Genomic DNA, 16,500 nt, shown 5'->3' with positions numbered 1-16,500 from the left:
CTCGGTTCCCTCTCTCCAGCGGCGCAACACTTCTCGATCTTCTTCTCTTCCTACTCCCTTCCTCTCCCGTTTCGGTTTCTCCTTCTGTCCTTCCTTCCTTGTCGCGCCCTGGCGCTGGTATCTGGTGGTCCCGCCGCAGTTGGCGGAGGCAGGCTGGAGAGTTCGATTCCGCTGTGGCCACGAGAGAGAGTCGTGTATGCGTGTGTGTGTGTGTGTGTGCGCTGCGCGCGTATATATATATGTGTGCGCGGAGAGGGACGCGAGAGCGGGGGAGGTAGAGAGAGGAGAGACGGAAAGAGCGCGCGAACAGCGCGAGAGGCACACGAGGTCTCGCGGAACCGAGAGAAGCCTCTTCTTCTCTGTCCCGATCCTTTCGGCGGAGGAATTCTAGCTGGCGTGGCTCGGCGGCCGCCTCCACCTTCCTTCCCTCCACCCGACGTTCATTCAGAGCCCTCCCTGGATGGGACGGTCCACACACCACGTCTACTCGGTCCCGGCTTCCCCGCGATATTTTGTGACTGCCTGTCGGTGCGGTGCTCGTGTTGTTAGCCTGTGTTCTTCGGCTCCCTAGACCCGTCCAGGAATAGGGAGCTCGAAATGACCCGGTTGGGATTGCGGTGAGTTGCCACTTCTTCTCTCCTCGCTTTTCTTCTCTTCTTCTTTTCTCTCTCTCTTTCTTCTTTTTCCTCCTCGCGCGCATTTTCTTCCTTCCTTCCTTCCTTCCTTCCGTTTCTTCCCTTTTACCGTACTCGTCGGTTCGTCAACCTGTGTCGTTACGTATACATCGCGCGGATACACGTGCTTTCGGTGTCGTGCTCGCGGTGCGCTTTTCCCATTCCGCGTGACACGGAAGCGCTTCTTCTTCTTCTTCTTCTTCTTCTTCTTCCGACCGTTATATACCGATCTCCAATCTCGCGATCGGATAATTCTCTTCTCTTCTCCGCTCGTCTTGCTTTTTCTTTTTTTTTTTCCCCCGGTTGTCGTCTCCTCTCTCTCTCTTTCTCTCCGCTACCTGTTCCCCTGTATCCCCTTTATTTTCTCCAACGTGCACGCGCCATAGGTATTTTAACGACACGAGAGGGGGCACTTTCATCCCCCCGTTATCCGGATCCCGACGGATGCGAAATTTCAAGGACGAGACTCGCGCGCGCCGTCAATCGAGTCGATTATTTCTCTCTCAACGCGTTTCCGATATTTCAACAGGGAAACGTATGCTCGCCGTCCACAATTTTTTTTTTTCCCTTCTCCTTCGTTTCTCGCCGTTTATTTTAGATCCTCCTCGTATCAAGTTTTCTCGCGATTCGACTTCTCGTAATTGCTTCATACGAATTTTTTTCCCTTTTCCTCGATACGAGATCGCTTTATTGAGAAAAATCCCTTCCCCTATCCTCTTCCAACTTTTTGCTCTCTCATTTCTAACTTGGATATTCTTGGATTAATCGAAAAGAGAAAGATGGACGAGAAAAATGGGATGATCGCTTGGATCGCCACGATCGCGATGCGAATAATTACGAAAAATGTATTCTTTTCAGATTCGTCGCATCCGCAGTGTTCCTGGCCGGGATAGCGAGTGGGGTACGTAGAATCGTTAGCTCAATCGTTGGACATTTTGACACGCCGCGTTCCGTTCCGTTCGATCCGCCACGACAATAATTACAACGACGACAACAACGACGACGACGACGACGATTCGTTCATCGATGACGACGGTCGATGCACGTGCACAACGAACCCGATCGAGTAGAGAGGAGATCGCGTTTCGTGGCGCGTGCGATCCGACCTTCCGCCTCTCCTCCTTTGTCCGCCCTGCTGTTTCGCCCGATCGAGGACCGATCGGGTCGCGAAAAAGCTGGATGGAAAGCCAAGGTCGCGACGGATCTCCGCGTCTCGATCGATTAGAAGAACTAGCTGCCTTTTCTTTCCTCTCGCCACGACGCGCCTGCGATTTTCGCGTCGCGATTCCGTCGCGTCCAACTCCGACTCCGTCAAATAATCTTTCCGATAACGCGCTATTCGCTTATCGCTCCTTTCCGCTCGTCGATCGTCCAATTTTTATTTCTCAAATAGATCTTTTATCGGAAATTTATATAATCGCGTGTATGTATATATATATATATCGCATTCCTCTTCGTATTTTTGAACTTATACTCGTCGTTCAGATACAAACGGTAATTTAATTAAGCAGAAGCTTGAACGATCTTTCGTGTATCGCTGTAACATTGACACAAATTGGCATAAATGGATAATATGCAGCTAATTCATTCACCTTCGATAAAGCTTCGACGACGTTTCCAATCCTATATTTTAATATCGAGGAAATCATCACGATTTATCTCTCTCCGCGAATAGTCTTTCCCTCTTCTTCGCTTCGACGGAGTTAGCACGATTTCGAAGAACTGTATTTCTCCGAAATATCTTTTTCCAATTTTTTCCTCGCTCTATCCAAGGAATCCGAACTGCGTTTTTATTTTAAGCGCGGATATATTTTCGCTTGGAAAATATATACAATTTTGAGAAAAATTCTTCGACGAGAGAAAATATATAAAATCTCGATTACGCGAATAGAGCATCGTCCCTCTTTTTTTAACCGGCTTATTTTCGGTATGCGGCGCGGATCGAGAGCGGCGAGCCTCGATAACGCGAACATCGGTCGCGGATGCGATAACAACGTTTTACCAGATTTGTCGTCTACCAACGATGGAAAGGTGTTAAATTCGAAATAGGGCAGTCGTCTGTTAGCGACTAGTCCGCCTACGAGGCGTCGTAACCGCGCCGGTGTGTGTAATTTTATTAACCGCGTCATACATACGCGTACGTACACGAACACGCGAACCACCAACCTTAGTCACTATTGAAAATAGTTGGCAATTGACCACGCTGCCTGGATCCTCATCATTGTCTGAAAAACCTTTCCTTTCGAGTGTCCGACTTTTCTTTTTCGTCCACCGATTACATCCATCTTTCCTTCCAGAGGATTTAAATCGATCGATTTTTACGTCGATCCCTCTGGCTTCCTCTCTCTCGATATCTCAAGGCTCGATTCGATAACGATATTTTGTTTATTTCGATAGTAGATTAATTTTTCTTTTCTTTTTTTTCCCTTCTCGTACGGTGCATCGTTCGTAATATCGATCATCGGATGCGTTATCCGCGGAGATATATACCGTAACAAAATGTTTGGTCGTTATCTGAACGTTGGTTTTTAATTTTTCGAGTACGAGCGTGAAACGTGAAAAATGATTTCGCGAGGCGGGAACGCGGCTCGGGTCGTGGCGAAAGTGTTTAGCCGGAGAAACGGGTTTACGGAACGGTTGCCGCGGGATTGATGATGATCGTTCGTCGTCGAGTCGATTGCGCGTTAAAGGCTCTCGAACGGGGCATAACTCGAGAGATAAATCGCGTCCGATGGGATCGCGATTACGACGGACAGTTGTTACGATCTCGCGTATGCACGTCTCGTTTCACGGTTGGAAGAGGAGTAATTAACGGCGTGCAAGAATTGCGAGACGAGGAATAACAACGCGATGGATATTATATTACGGATCGTTTTTGATCGAATTTTCAATTTTTAATTCAGATTTCAACGCTTCTTCTTCTTCTTCTTTTTTCGAAAAAGATAGCTTTCCGATATCTGTTGTACGGTTATCGTTGGCAAAGAAGCGATCGTCGTATCTGCGAGGATAGGTGGTCATTACTTAAATAAGAAGAGTCTCGGGACTAGAAAAATTTTAAGACAACAAAGATACCGTTGGAGATACGGAATGGACGGAACATTCCACGCTATCTCGAGAAGGGAACGAGGCGAAGCGAATCGCTCGATTCTCTTCATCTCGCGGATATGTTTCGCGTCGTAAAGATTGTTGTTCGACCGATGAATTCGCGTAGGGTTCTCGTCCTACGCTTTGTTGACTCGCGATTCGCGATTTAAACGCGCGCCGAGCCGCGAAAACATCGCAAGAGGTAACAACGTCGTGCTGTGCCGCGTTTTGCGATTCTCGGTTACGTAATCGCGAAAGAAGCCAACATACGAAAAGGGACGATTTGTTGAACCATCGCGGGAAGATAGCAATCTTTGTCCCTGGAATCTGGAATAAGAAAATTGGACTTGAGATCGGATGGATTCGCTGGAGGAGAATAAAAATACGCGTGATTCGGTTCGACGATTTTACCGATCGAGGCGAGCGAAAATTCTAGTTTTCTCTAGACGTCGATTTAATTGATTTTAGATCGCGATCGGGGTAAATCAGGGGATCAGGGGACGGATGACGGTGACGTTGAAGCTAATTTTTTTTCCTCTTTCACTTTTTATCTTCCATCATCGTAGATTAAAGCGAAATGGAATAATTTAACGCTAACGTAGCTACGTAATATCTACGTGATTCATTGTTTGGAAATAAGTATATTATCGTATGATAATTATGTCGATTTCGTATTCATAGCGTGCTTGTTCTTCTCTTTTTAACGTCAATTGCTATTTTCACTTAGGTTCCGTTTACCATTACCGTTAAATTCCATCGTTTTGACTCGCTTCTATCGAACTCTATTTCCGAAATTTTATTACTCGACCTCGCCTCGATCGGTCAACGATTCGCAACGACGCGAATCTCGAAGAAGAAGAAGAAAATTTTGATTTCTAACGGAACGGCACGCAGAAATCGAAAAGAAGCGTAATAATAATCCCCAACGTATTTTCAGCAATGATGTCAGTCAAATCTGTTTCGCGTTTAACTGGTCGCGAGGCCATTGCGAATTATCGTATTATCAATGGCTAAATCGTAACACGCGCTACCCCGCGCTATTATTCTGGAACGAAGATTTGAAAAACGATACGCGATTCAAACATGATGGAGAAGAAAAATCGGTTAATCTATATCGGCTTTTTCTCCCTCGTTTCCTTTCTCGAACTTTCCCAAGACGTTGTCTCTCTTTCTCTCTCTCGTGAGTATCTTCCGTTTCGATAATACCCACACTTTCATTCATCTTTTTCGAGGGAAACGTTAATAAGCGTGGCCAGAAAGGGAATCAAAGGGGGAACAGAGCGTACGGCGCGTCATTTCGAAACGATAACGAGCGAACGCTATCTCTCCGCGCTTCCTGTCAGCGCGTTCCATCCCGAAACTTAAAAAGGATAAAACGTGAAAATGAGGGCAAGACAATGACTTTCCGCGAACGCGATGACGCATCCGCTGGACCGAGCTAATTTCTGTATTGTGATCGCCGGACGTGGAACGGATCGCAGATCGAGATATCGTAGATCGATCCTCCTTCTCGAAAAATATCTCCATTCGAATAATTTTCTCCGTAATATACTTCTATATATATATATATATATATATATATATATATATATATATATATATATTTGATACGTCGAGCGATATTTCGAACAATCGGCATGTTTCGATCCGAATAAAATTTAACATGGATACGTTGATATCGACGCAATTACGATATTCGATGCTCGACGATCCATATTAAGTTTTCTCGTATCGAGAATAAATTTTATATATATATATAAAAGTATAGGATAAAAATTTCACGGGTTAAAAATGAAACGTGCTCTGCCATATAAGAAACGTATGTAATAACTTATCGACCGTTATCTTAGAAGTATTAAGACGTAAGAAGATGCTTTGAAAATACGTTTAATCTTTATATTTGATACATATGCTTAGCTTAGTACGTTTTCACATTACAGTGTGGTTAGTTTAATGTAGCTTTTATTTTTAATCGAGTCGAGTCACGTTACATCGACATTTTTTTCTTTCTTTTTTTTTTTTTTTTTTCAACTATATATATACGTTTTCCTCAATATTTTTATACAAAATTTGTAAAAATTAAAATTCACGATAAAATTTATATCTTAACGGGTAATAGCGTTTTTCTTTTATTCTTTAATAATATAAATATAGTATTATAATTTATTTTATTTTATCTGTTCCGATTCTGATTATCGTTCTGATTATCCCTTCTTCTTATCGTTTCTTATCAAATTGTTCATAATTATTTTTTTAGGCCAATTATAACGACGATCAATTTCTGTAAGCAAAAATATTAAAGAAAGAAAATTTTTAGAATGGATTATCGCTCATCGATATACGTAGTTTGTCGGTAAAGTAGTTTATAGATCGTTCGAGGTCCGTCGGATCTTTGGATCTCAGTCGATAAATTCATCGCGTACTTCCATATCGATTATCGAACATGTAGTACATCGTTTCTAAAGTATATTCTCTACGCGAAATTTATTTTACGATATTTCCGTGGAAAAAGATGGGGGGAAAAAATTATACAAATCCAATTTTCTTCCCTTAATTTGCGTTTCATTTATACATTTTTCTTCCAGCAATATAATCATACGTCATGGTCGTACAATCCTCCGCCTGTTGTTCCTCTCGGACGGGGTGATATCGGAAAACCGAACAATACCGATGACGATTATAATATTTCACCACGATGGAAAACTTTTGTTACGAATAACGAAGGTAACCATAGAATTTATCTTTTCTCGATTTCCTTTATAGAGAATGGAAAAAAAAAAAGAACAATTTTAATAGCATAATATTTTTACCTTTATGCATGGATATATCTTTTCTTTTTTTTCTTTTTTTTTTTTACATTCGTTTTATACATTATCCAAACGAAAGATTATCTTTGCAAAAAGATTTGTTAAAAAGTACATGGAATGAAAAAATTCCGACCTCGGAATTTTTTTCTACCAATCCAAAATCTACAAAAATTATTTAATTAATTTTCCGTTTGGTATTTGGTATTATATTTACTTTTCTCGTTGAATTCTCTCGTTTAATTTTTTTTCCCCTCTTTTTTCCTCCTTTTTATTCGACATTGGATTTTGACACAACGTTTAATTTTTAATTTATTTCGCATCTTAATTCCTAGGTTCGGATGAAGCGGACAGGCGGTACTTAAGCAATCAAGGCCCGACCGACGATGATCGATACGATTACGGTCAAAGAACCGACGATTCCGGGGGAGGATATCACACCAATTATGGTAATATTGTAATTCCGAGGAACAAGATGTTATTAAGACAAATGAAGATTTATATATAAACAATACAATTCGTTTAATATTTCGTTTCTCGATCTGTCGATTCCTTTTTCTTTTTTTTGCATCTCTTATAAGATTTAACACCAATACAATTTCTCCGATACAATATCAATTCAGAAAATGTTTAGATTTATCCCCTTTAAAAGTAATCTGATTTTCAAAATTCTACTTCGGTCCGATAATTAACGGGACCGTTTATCTTTTGTCCTTAAAGCGTTGTATAATAGTTTCCTATTAATCAGCGGTTATCGTGCGCGTACAAATTTACGATGTTTCATAAAATTTAAACTAGCTTCACCAGTGGAATGTTGAATTTCGAAGATAGATGTAAAATTCACGTCGTCCTCGAAAATCGGATCACTTTCGTAAAACTTTCACGGGCATAACTTTTTCGAAATTCGTCGTTTATTTTTAAATTAATTATATTTTCAGCCACGCATTAATTTAATCCCCCTGGTCTTTAAGAATTTTCGATAAAAAATACTTATTCGAACTTTGTCGATCCAACTCCGTCGAATTTCCAACATTGGCAACTCCATCAAAATTGCATCGATCGCGCCATGTACCCCATCCCCCCATTATTCTCTCGCTATTTGCAACCACCACCGGTTTCAAATTCATTCCGATCCACTTCCAATTCTCCGATTCTCGCGTACTTGGTCCATCTACTACTACTACTACTACTATTCTAACCGGAATCTAATCTCTTGCTGTCAGCCGGCTTCGATCAAGGATCGTACAATCAAGGCCGAGAACAAATCCCTTTGGATCCTTACAATCAAGAATCTGGCGACACTTACGGAAGGTCTCGAGGTTACGAGGACTCTTACGGAAGAGAGGGGGAGGGCAGCAGAGGTTCTTACGGGAGTGGATACCGAGAAACTTATGGATCAAGGGACGATTACGGACGCGTAGCGGATCCCTACGATCAGCGTGGATATTCGCAGCGTGGAGGAGGGGGATACGGCGCGGCTGGGGATTCCGACACTTATCCGAGCAGTTACACGGTTGTACCGGTCCCGGGACAGATCCCACCTCGGAATTGCACCGGATCGGCTTGCTGCGTGCCCAAATGTTTCGCGGAGAAAGGCTCCAGAGTGAGTGATTCCAATATATATATATACATGTATCCATCCATCTGTACTCGATAGATCATCTATCTTCATTTATTTATTTGTTTATCACAGGGACCACCAGGTATATTGGGACCACAGGGGCCGAAAGGGCAGAGGGGATTTCCGGGCGCGGAAGGTCTGTTGGGGCCAAAAGGGGACAAAGGTGAACCTGGTCCTCAGGGACCGCGTGGAACGAAAGGTGACAGGGTATGTCGAGTACAAATTTTCCAAATTACTTTCCAAATTACTCTTTTTACAAATATCTATTTTCCTTTGCACCAATTTTCTTTCTTTCTTTCTAGGGTAAAATGGGTATACCTGGATTCACTGGTATCGCTGGTGTACCGGGGGTTCAAGGTCCGCCCGGGGCTCCAGGTATTCCGGGTCGTGACGGTTGCAATGGAACAGACGTACGTTCACCTTGATCCTATCTTTGCCCTCCTTGTCCTATATATAAATATACATACACATGTTTATCGTACGATTCTGATCGATTCAGGGTGAGCCTGGTGCGCGAGGTTATCCCGGAGAGGTCGGTCCCCGCGGTTTTCGAGGTCCTCCTGGGCTGAAGGGGCAAAAGGGTCAGCCAGGTTTCGCCGGCAGATTCCCTGTGGGTCAGAAGGGTGAGCCCGGTATCGACGGTGTGAGAGGGCCCCCGGGTCCACCGGGACCGCAAGGAGAACACGGATTTCCAGGATCGAAGGGCGAGCGTGGCCCACCTGTAAGCAACGATCGCCATCATCGTCGTACGAAATCGTATCGATATTGTTTCTAACGATTCTAAATTCATTGTCATCTCCAGGGTCCAATAGGATTGCAAGGGCAAAAGGGAGAGAAGGGAAATATGGGTCTTGCGTTCGAGGGTCCGAAAGGAGACAAAGGTCAGAAGGGAGAGATAGGACCTCCCGGAACGCCCGGCCCTCTGGAACCGTTCCAAGGAATGAGGGAAGAAGTAATAGCTCCGCAGGGGGATCGTGGCGAAAAAGGAGACAAGGTATTGCGCTTAACGATTCCATCTCTCTCTCTCTTTCTCTTGTTGTTTCGATTCCTCTTTATCCCTCTCATCGCGTTAGGGTGAAATGGGGCCGGACGGTTTCAAAGGAGAGCCGGGTCCAATCGGAGATCAAGGTATTTCTGGTAGTCCTGGTATGAAGGGAGAGAAAGGTCTTCCAGGGGCGCCAGGTATTCGCGTAAGTTTACTTCCAATTTATTTTGGATTAAAAAAAGACGGATGGAGTAGTATAATATAATCATACGTACGAATGAAACTTTTATACCAGGGTAGGGATGGTTTCTCGGGTCCTCCGGGTCCACCTGGGCGGAAAGGTGATCGAGGTTACGACGGATTGGACGGTCTTCCCGGTCGTCCTGGACAGAAAGGTGAACCGGGACGAGACGGGCCAATGGGTGTTCCAGGCTTGCGAGGACCTCCTGGTCCACCCGGGGTACGTTTATTTAATTTATTTACTTATTCATCGCGCAAACGTAGCATCCTAAAACTGAATTTCCCTCGAAATCTTCCCTCTTATTTTTATTATATCACACGAATTCTCAGGGTGGAAAAGGTACGCCGGGTCCACCGGGGCCGAAAGGGCCTCGAGGTTTTCCGGGGCCGACCGGGCCTCGTGGCGCCGACGGATACCCAGGCGATCCAGGTCCCAGAGGTCCCATAGGGCCAGCCGGAGGGCCCGGCTCGCAAGGTATTCCCGGTCCAGAAGGTTTGCCGGGCGAGAAAGGCGCCAAGGGAGAGCCTGGGATCACGGGATTCCCGGGGCCGACGGGCCCACGGGGATTCGACGGCCCTCCGGGATTACCAGGTCCGCGGGGATTGCCGGGAGAGAAAGGCGCCTCGCTCGTGGTGAGTGTCGATCGATTCGAGGATCAAAGAATTTTTCTTCTCACGTTGGAAAAATAATACAGGGGCCTAAAGGGATGGACGGAGCGCCAGGTTTGGACGGAGAGAAAGGGCAGAAGGGGGAACGCGGTTACGCGGGACCACGAGGAGTGCCGGGCGACGTGGACGGCATTCCAGGGCCACCTGGCGAGGCCGGCCTTCCCGGCGAACGGGGAACTCCGGGGAAAGACGGGACTCCAGGGTTCTCGGGGGCGCCCGGCGAAAAAGGAGACGCGGGCTTCTGTCTACCTCCTCCCCCGGTGTTTCCAGGGCCTAAAGGCGATCGCGGTCTGGACGGTACACCTGGGCTTCCCGGGCCCAGAGGCCCACCCGGGGAACGGGGATTCCCAGGGGAACCCGGCGCAGACGGATTACCAGGGCCGATCGGCCCACCAGGACTACCGGTAACGTCTCGAATCTCGTATTTTATTGTTTAGTATTAGTTTCGTATTAGTTTCATGATTAATTAATTGCGCGTGGAACGTTCTGCTCGATTCGAAAAGGGGAAAGATGGTATTCCTGGCGCGGCTGGTCCGCAAGGAGAGCCTGGAACGCCAGCGGTGATTACGTCCAACATGATTAAAACGGAGAAGGGCGACAAAGGTGTAAGGGGAGAGGTGGGAAGGCCAGGTCCACCGGGTCCCCAAGGTCCAGTCGGGGAGAAGGGCGCTATAGGATTTGCTGGTTTCCCGGGTCCAAAGGGTACCGCTGTAAGTAATAAACGCTAGTCTCTTCTCCTATTTTCGCTCGTTCCTCCAACGTTCTTCATGTTTGTACGCACTTGTTGTCGCAACAGGGTGACAGAGGATTTCCGGGCCAAGACGGGGTTCCTGGAAGGCCAGGTATTCCAGGTCGAAAAGGAGAGCGTGGTCTGAGCGTGAAAGGGGAGCCTGGAGAACCGGGCCGTTCGGGTCAAATAGGTTTGAAGGGTGAACCTGGTTCGTACGGACAAAAAGGAGAACCCGGTAAATACCCCTCATCCTCTCTTATCCAATATTATATATATTCTACATCTCCAAATATCTTCTTGCATTACTTCTAAATTATCTTTAAATAAATAGGCCAGTGTCCACCGCTCGATTTGATCAACAGCAAGGGAGACAGAGGCGCGCCTGGCGAGAAGGGAGAGCCAGGCCCACCGGGCAGGGACGGGTTGAGCGGTGACAAAGGTTTACAAGGATTCGCGGTACGAATCGATTCCATTATTATTGTTTACTTACCTAATCTTCCTTCCAAGACACAAAGGAATGTAAAAACATCACATTATGATATAGGGTCCGCCTGGTCCCGCTGGACAAATCGGTCCGCCTGGGCCGGTAGGGCCGAGAGGGTTGCCGGGTCCGCGCGGCGACAAGGGTAACACGGGTCCGATGGGTTTCCCCGGGGAACCTGGTCGCGAAGGACCCAGAGGATTCCCGGGCGCTCCAGCGCAGAAAGGAGAAAAGGGCGAGCCTGGGATATCGGTGAAGGGTAGCCCTGGCTTGCCTGGTCCACCGGGCGACAAGGGCGAGAAAGGTCTTCCCGGGCCGCCGGGAAAAGACGGTCCTATCGGTTTGCAAGGTTTGCCGGGATTCGTGGGGGAGAAGGGAGACACGGGTGAGCCGGGGATAAGCGGGTTGCCCGGCACGCCAGGGGAGAAAGGAGATACCGGTCCCATCGGGCCTCCTGGTCCTCCCGGTATCGCGGGATTACCCGGCAAAGACGGAAACAAAGGTAAACTTAAAGAAAAAGTTTTAATTTACGAGATGTAAACGTAATATTTCTGCGTAGGTGAACCGGGATTGCCGGGGGCAGGTGGAAGGGCGGGTCTTCCGGGATTTCCAGGCGTGAAGGGTGATCGAGGCGAGCCGGGCATCGACGGATCGAAAGGTTATCCGGGAAGGCGTGGGTTGCCGGGCGCGACTGGTAGACCCGGCCTGGAAGGTGCGCCTGGTATGAAAGGAGAACGTGGCGAGAAAGGGTCGGCCGGGTTCCCCGGATTGCCCGGGATCGAAGGGAAACCCGGTCGTCCTGGACCACCCGGGATGAAAGGGGACTTGGGTCCTCCCGGCGCTCCGGGCCTCCCAGGTGTTATAGGATACGAAGGATTCAAAGGTGATCGAGGTCCGCCGGGATTACCGGTAAGCTGCTAAGTTTCACGATTTAGTAAAAATTTAGTGGAAGTTTCACGTTTTAATAAAAGTTACGGATTTTTCACATCTGTGATGATGGTTAATCCAGGGACGTAAAGGTGAACCGGGTCAGGTATCGGAGAAAGGGCAGAAGGGTGAGCCGGGAATGCCTGGGATCCGCGGTCCTCCCGGCATCCCTGGCAGAAATGGCGTGGACGGGGCGAAAGGAGAGCCTGGGTTGCCAGGCATCGGCCGGGATGGTCTGCCTGGTCCCAAGGGAGAGCCCGGGCCGCCAGGTCGTGACGGTTTGCCAGGATTCCAAGGACTGAAAGGTGACGCTGGCGTGAGAGGTTTCCCCGGTTTTAAAGGAGACATTGTACGTCCCTTTCGCTGGATCACTATTTCTCTCGTTTTCGAGCCAAGTTCCGAGAAATCGATCGATGTTTCTGTTTCGATTTTCAGGGACCGATCGGGGCTCCCGGCGAGCCTGGACTGCCCGGAATCAACGGATTGCCAGGTGAACAAGGCGACGTCGGTCCACCCGGAGTTCCTGGGTTGCCCGGTTTGGAAGGTGAAATGGGGGCACCGGGACATCCTGGAATCCCCGGCGCCAAAGGGGATCGCGGTATTCCAGGTAAACGAGTCGAAAAAGAGAAGATTAACTTCTATTCGAGCGTATATAATGACATATATATGTGACGTTAAGGCGCCGTTGGACTTCCTGGTATTCCCGGGGCGATCGGCGAGAAAGGCGATCGTGGACCGCCCGGCCCGACCATTTCGATCAAAGGTGAAAAAGGCGAACCGGGTATTCCCGGTTTACGAGGTGCGCCTGGAGAAAAGGGAGATCGCGGGTTGGAAGGTCTGAGTGGCTACGACGGCGAGAAAGGGGATAGCGGCGCGCCTGGTCCCGTTGGAAATCCAGGTCCATCCGGTCTCCCCGGTGCTAAAGGTGACGATACTCAAATACTCGTTTCCAACGATCAACGCTTTCGTCTTTCGTTCTTTTCGTTACTTGATCGCGACAAATATCGTTTCAGGAGACGAAGGTCCACGCGGGCCTACGGGAGTCCCTGGATTGACGATCAAGGGCGAGAAAGGTTTGCCGGGTATGCCTGGAAAGCATGGAAGGGAAGGAATACCGGGACGACCGGGAGAGAAAGGGGAGCAAGGATTGCCAGGTTTACCGGGACACAAGGGAGAACGAGGGCCGCCAGGTCCAGTCGGGTTGCCGGGCGAAAAGGGTGATATGGGTCTCATGGGTCCTCCCGGTTTAACGGGTCGCGATGGCCAACCAGGCGTCAAAGGATTCCCCGGTTTGCCGGGCGAGAGAGGCGAGAAAGGAGAGGCTGGTTTACGTGGACCACCCGGTCCCATTGGGCAGAAGGGAGAACCTGGATTCCCTGGTAAATGAAAAGAAAAATTCGTATATTGATTAAGAATCGCGCGTAATAGATTATAAAATAGATACACGAATTGCTGGAAACTTTAATAATACTCGAGCAATACCTAATGATACAGGGCCGAGCGGAATAGATGGAATTCCCGGCGAAAAGGGCGATAGAGGTTGGGATGGCGTGAGCGGGTTGCCGGGTCCGGTCGGAGAGAAAGGTGACAGAGGGTATCCAGGTCCGGTGGGATTGATGGGCGTGGTTGGATACGTCGGTCAGAAAGGCGACAAGGGTGACGACTGCATCGAGCCACCGATGGGACCGAAAGGAGATCGCGGTTTCCCCGGTACGTTATGTTAATAAAAAAATAATAAGAAACGACGGATCATCTCGGATCGAGATTTTGCATCCGTTCGGTTTTCGCGCAGGACCGGTCGGCCCGCCAGGACCACCGGGAGAGAAAGGAATTCCAGGCCCGCCAGGGTTCCCGGGATCGAACGGAGTGAAAGGTGCGATAGGGCTTCAAGGGCCGCCAGGGCCCGTCGGTTTGCCAGGTTTGCCGGGACCTGTCGGCGCGCCTGGTTTGCCGGGCCTTCAAGGACCGGTCGGTGTTCCGGGTATACCGGGAGAACCTGGCCTACCGTGCGAGCCCGCATCCGACTATCTTACCGGTATCCTGTTGGTGAAACACAGTCAAAGTCAATTATTGCCCGTTTGCGACGCCGGCCACATCAAACTCTGGGAAGGATACAGTTTGCTGTTCACGGATGGCGACGAAAGGGCGCACTCGCAAGATTTAGGCAAGTCCGAAACTTACATCGCGATAGATTCTAAGTTTTTTCCACGATTTAGTTATGATTTAGTTCCGTTTCGTAATATTGCGATCCTTGCACGCGCCACGAGTTCCCTCCTCCTCCTCTCCTCTCTTATCTGATGTTATCTAATCGTGAAACAGGTTATGCCGGTTCGTGCGTACGAAAGTTCTCGACGATGCCGTTCCTCTTCTGCGATATAAACAACGTTTGCCACTACGGTAATCGGGGCGATCGTTCTTATTGGTTATCCACCACTAGTCCAATTCCCATGATGCCTGTCCAGGAATCAGAGATAGAACAATACATCTCCAGGTATGTTTAGAAATGAATCTTTGATAATTATTTTTACAAATAGTAGGATGATCGATAATCGTGTATCCAAACGCGTGCTAATTTAATTCTTAGCAACGTTTAATTAACTTATTATCATTCGACTCGAAATAATTATTACGCCAAACTAAATTTCGAAACGAAATTTTATTCTAACGTACAAATTAGATGCAATTTCAACGAATGATGCATTTCACTTTGTTGTAAAGTTTAGAATTATTCCCGTGAAAATATAGAATAGATTGAAAATTGTTCATTTAACGTCATTATACTTGTTGTTAATAATTTATTCCCCCGCTCGAGAGGATAACAGTCGTTATAAACGGTATGTTAAATATAAATATAAATTATATAAATTTGATAAAAATAATCAATCCCAAGATCGATTAAATTTTCCTTTTCGTCTTACACAGATGCGTGGTGTGCGAGGTTCCGGCAAATGTGTTGGCCGTACACAGTCAATCGTTGAATATTCCAGATTGTCCACAAGGATGGACTGGTCTTTGGATCGGATACAGTTTTCTCATGGTACGAACATTATTATATTCTCTAAAAATTTTCATCGTCCTGGTGAAGAAAGTGAGACAAAGATGGAGAAAAAAAAAAACGTTGGATTTTGCAGCATACGGGTGCTGGTGCCCAGGGAGGAGGGCAATCCTTGTCCAGTTCCGGATCCTGTCTGGAAGACTTCCGTGCAACGCCGTTCATCGAGTGCAATGGTAATAAAGGACAGTGTCATTATTACATGAACGAGATCAGTTTCTGGATGGCCACCATCGAAGACAGACAACAGTTCCAAGCGCCCGAGCAACAGACCTTGAAAGCAGGAAATCTCAGATCCAAAATAAGTCGCTGCCAAGTGTGTATAAAGAACACGTAAATTCATGTCAAACCCGCGTGTCTATTCTTCTCCCTTTTTTCTTTTTTCCCCGGATTTTTTCCCCCCATTTTTCTTTTCACTGCCCTCCTTTCCTTTTCTTTCTTTTTTTATTTTTCTCTCTTCCTTGTTTCTTTTGAAACGGCGACAATCATCCAACATCGTAGAAAGGAATCGAGTTTGGAAGGAAAGGATAAGCCCACGAATAGACGATCTCGCGGTCTAAAATTTCGAGATGAGAGAAGAGAAACCAGAGAATTTTTTTTTTTCTCTCCCCCCTCCCCTTTTTTATTAAATTCCGCCGCAAATATTTCGTCCTTATTTTAATGCTGCCACCTTTTTTCTTTCTTCCTTTTTTTTTTTTTAAATATCTCTTTTCGTTCGTACTTTTATATATTTTTTTTTTTTTTTGCTCTTATCGCGATCCCACAGCTTTTCTTACTCGTTCTTCTCGTCGAGAATGTCGTTTGATACTCGTATACTTCACTGCCCCGCCTTTTTAATCTGCCGTCAACCGCTTTCTTCTATTTACGACGAATTCGTGTACGCCATAAGTTTTATTTTCATAACTTTATTCAAACAAGTGTCTAGTGTACTATTTCTCTAGCATGTAAAATAATAATATATATATATGAAAAATTTATTATAAATATTACATGTATATTTATATATATATATATATATCTCGTAAATCTTGTATGAAAAGTTAAGTTCACTTCGTACCACTACGGACACTGCCCATACCCGATATGGCACACTTTACATATTGTATATTAATATAAACGAACTTAGCCTGGTAATTGTGTGAAACCAAATATTTAAGTGAATAGGTATTTTGCTACTGTAGCTAATAAAATTCTATTTTCAAACTTCATTCGTTTTATATTTTGTATTCTAAC

At 46.4% G+C, this 16,500-nt stretch overlaps 1 protein-coding gene across 1 annotated transcript; it reads left to right on the top strand.

Annotated features, from left to right (window-relative positions):
- Positions 1 to 329: 329 nt before the first annotated feature.
- Positions 330 to 16,470, top strand: LOC408552 (collagen alpha-1(IV) chain). Its single transcript, XM_392097.7, has 27 exons — positions 330 to 617; positions 1,533 to 1,575; positions 6,344 to 6,482; positions 6,898 to 7,011; positions 7,786 to 8,165; positions 8,256 to 8,390; positions 8,486 to 8,593; positions 8,683 to 8,904; positions 8,986 to 9,177; positions 9,257 to 9,373; positions 9,464 to 9,628; positions 9,739 to 10,041; positions 10,104 to 10,481; positions 10,581 to 10,787; positions 10,874 to 11,042; positions 11,139 to 11,263; positions 11,352 to 11,790; positions 11,848 to 12,197; positions 12,298 to 12,564; positions 12,651 to 12,822; positions 12,895 to 13,140; positions 13,229 to 13,594; positions 13,710 to 13,925; positions 14,008 to 14,379; positions 14,535 to 14,706; positions 15,138 to 15,252; positions 15,347 to 16,470. The coding sequence occupies exons 1-27, from the start codon at positions 598 to 600 to the stop codon at positions 15,602 to 15,604; spliced, it is 5,790 nt and encodes a 1,929-aa protein (XP_392097.5). The 5' UTR covers positions 330 to 597; the 3' UTR covers positions 15,605 to 16,470.
- The last annotated feature ends 30 nt before the right edge of the window (positions 16,471 to 16,500 follow it).

The sequence above is a fragment of the Apis mellifera genome, linkage group LG16, assembly GCF_003254395.2.
Source record: "Apis mellifera strain DH4 linkage group LG16, Amel_HAv3.1, whole genome shotgun sequence".
NCBI classification, from domain to species: Eukaryota; Metazoa; Arthropoda; class Insecta; order Hymenoptera; family Apidae; genus Apis; species Apis mellifera.
Note: the sequence above shows the minus strand (reverse complement) of the source record. Positions and strands in the feature narration are given on the sequence as shown.

What these genes read in the sequence shown, in the direction of transcription:
- LOC408552 (XM_392097.7), top strand. Translation starts at nt 598, where the DNA reads ATGACCCGGTTGGGATTGCG. An exon ending in CGGCAAAGACGGAAACAAAG is followed by an intron (nt 11,791 to 11,847) that starts GTAAACTTAAAG and finishes ATTTCTGCGTAG; the next exon opens with GTGAACCGGGATTGCCGGGG. An exon ending in ATAGAACAATACATCTCCAG is followed by an intron (nt 14,707 to 15,137) that starts GTATGTTTAGAA and finishes CGTCTTACACAG; the next exon opens with ATGCGTGGTGTGCGAGGTTC.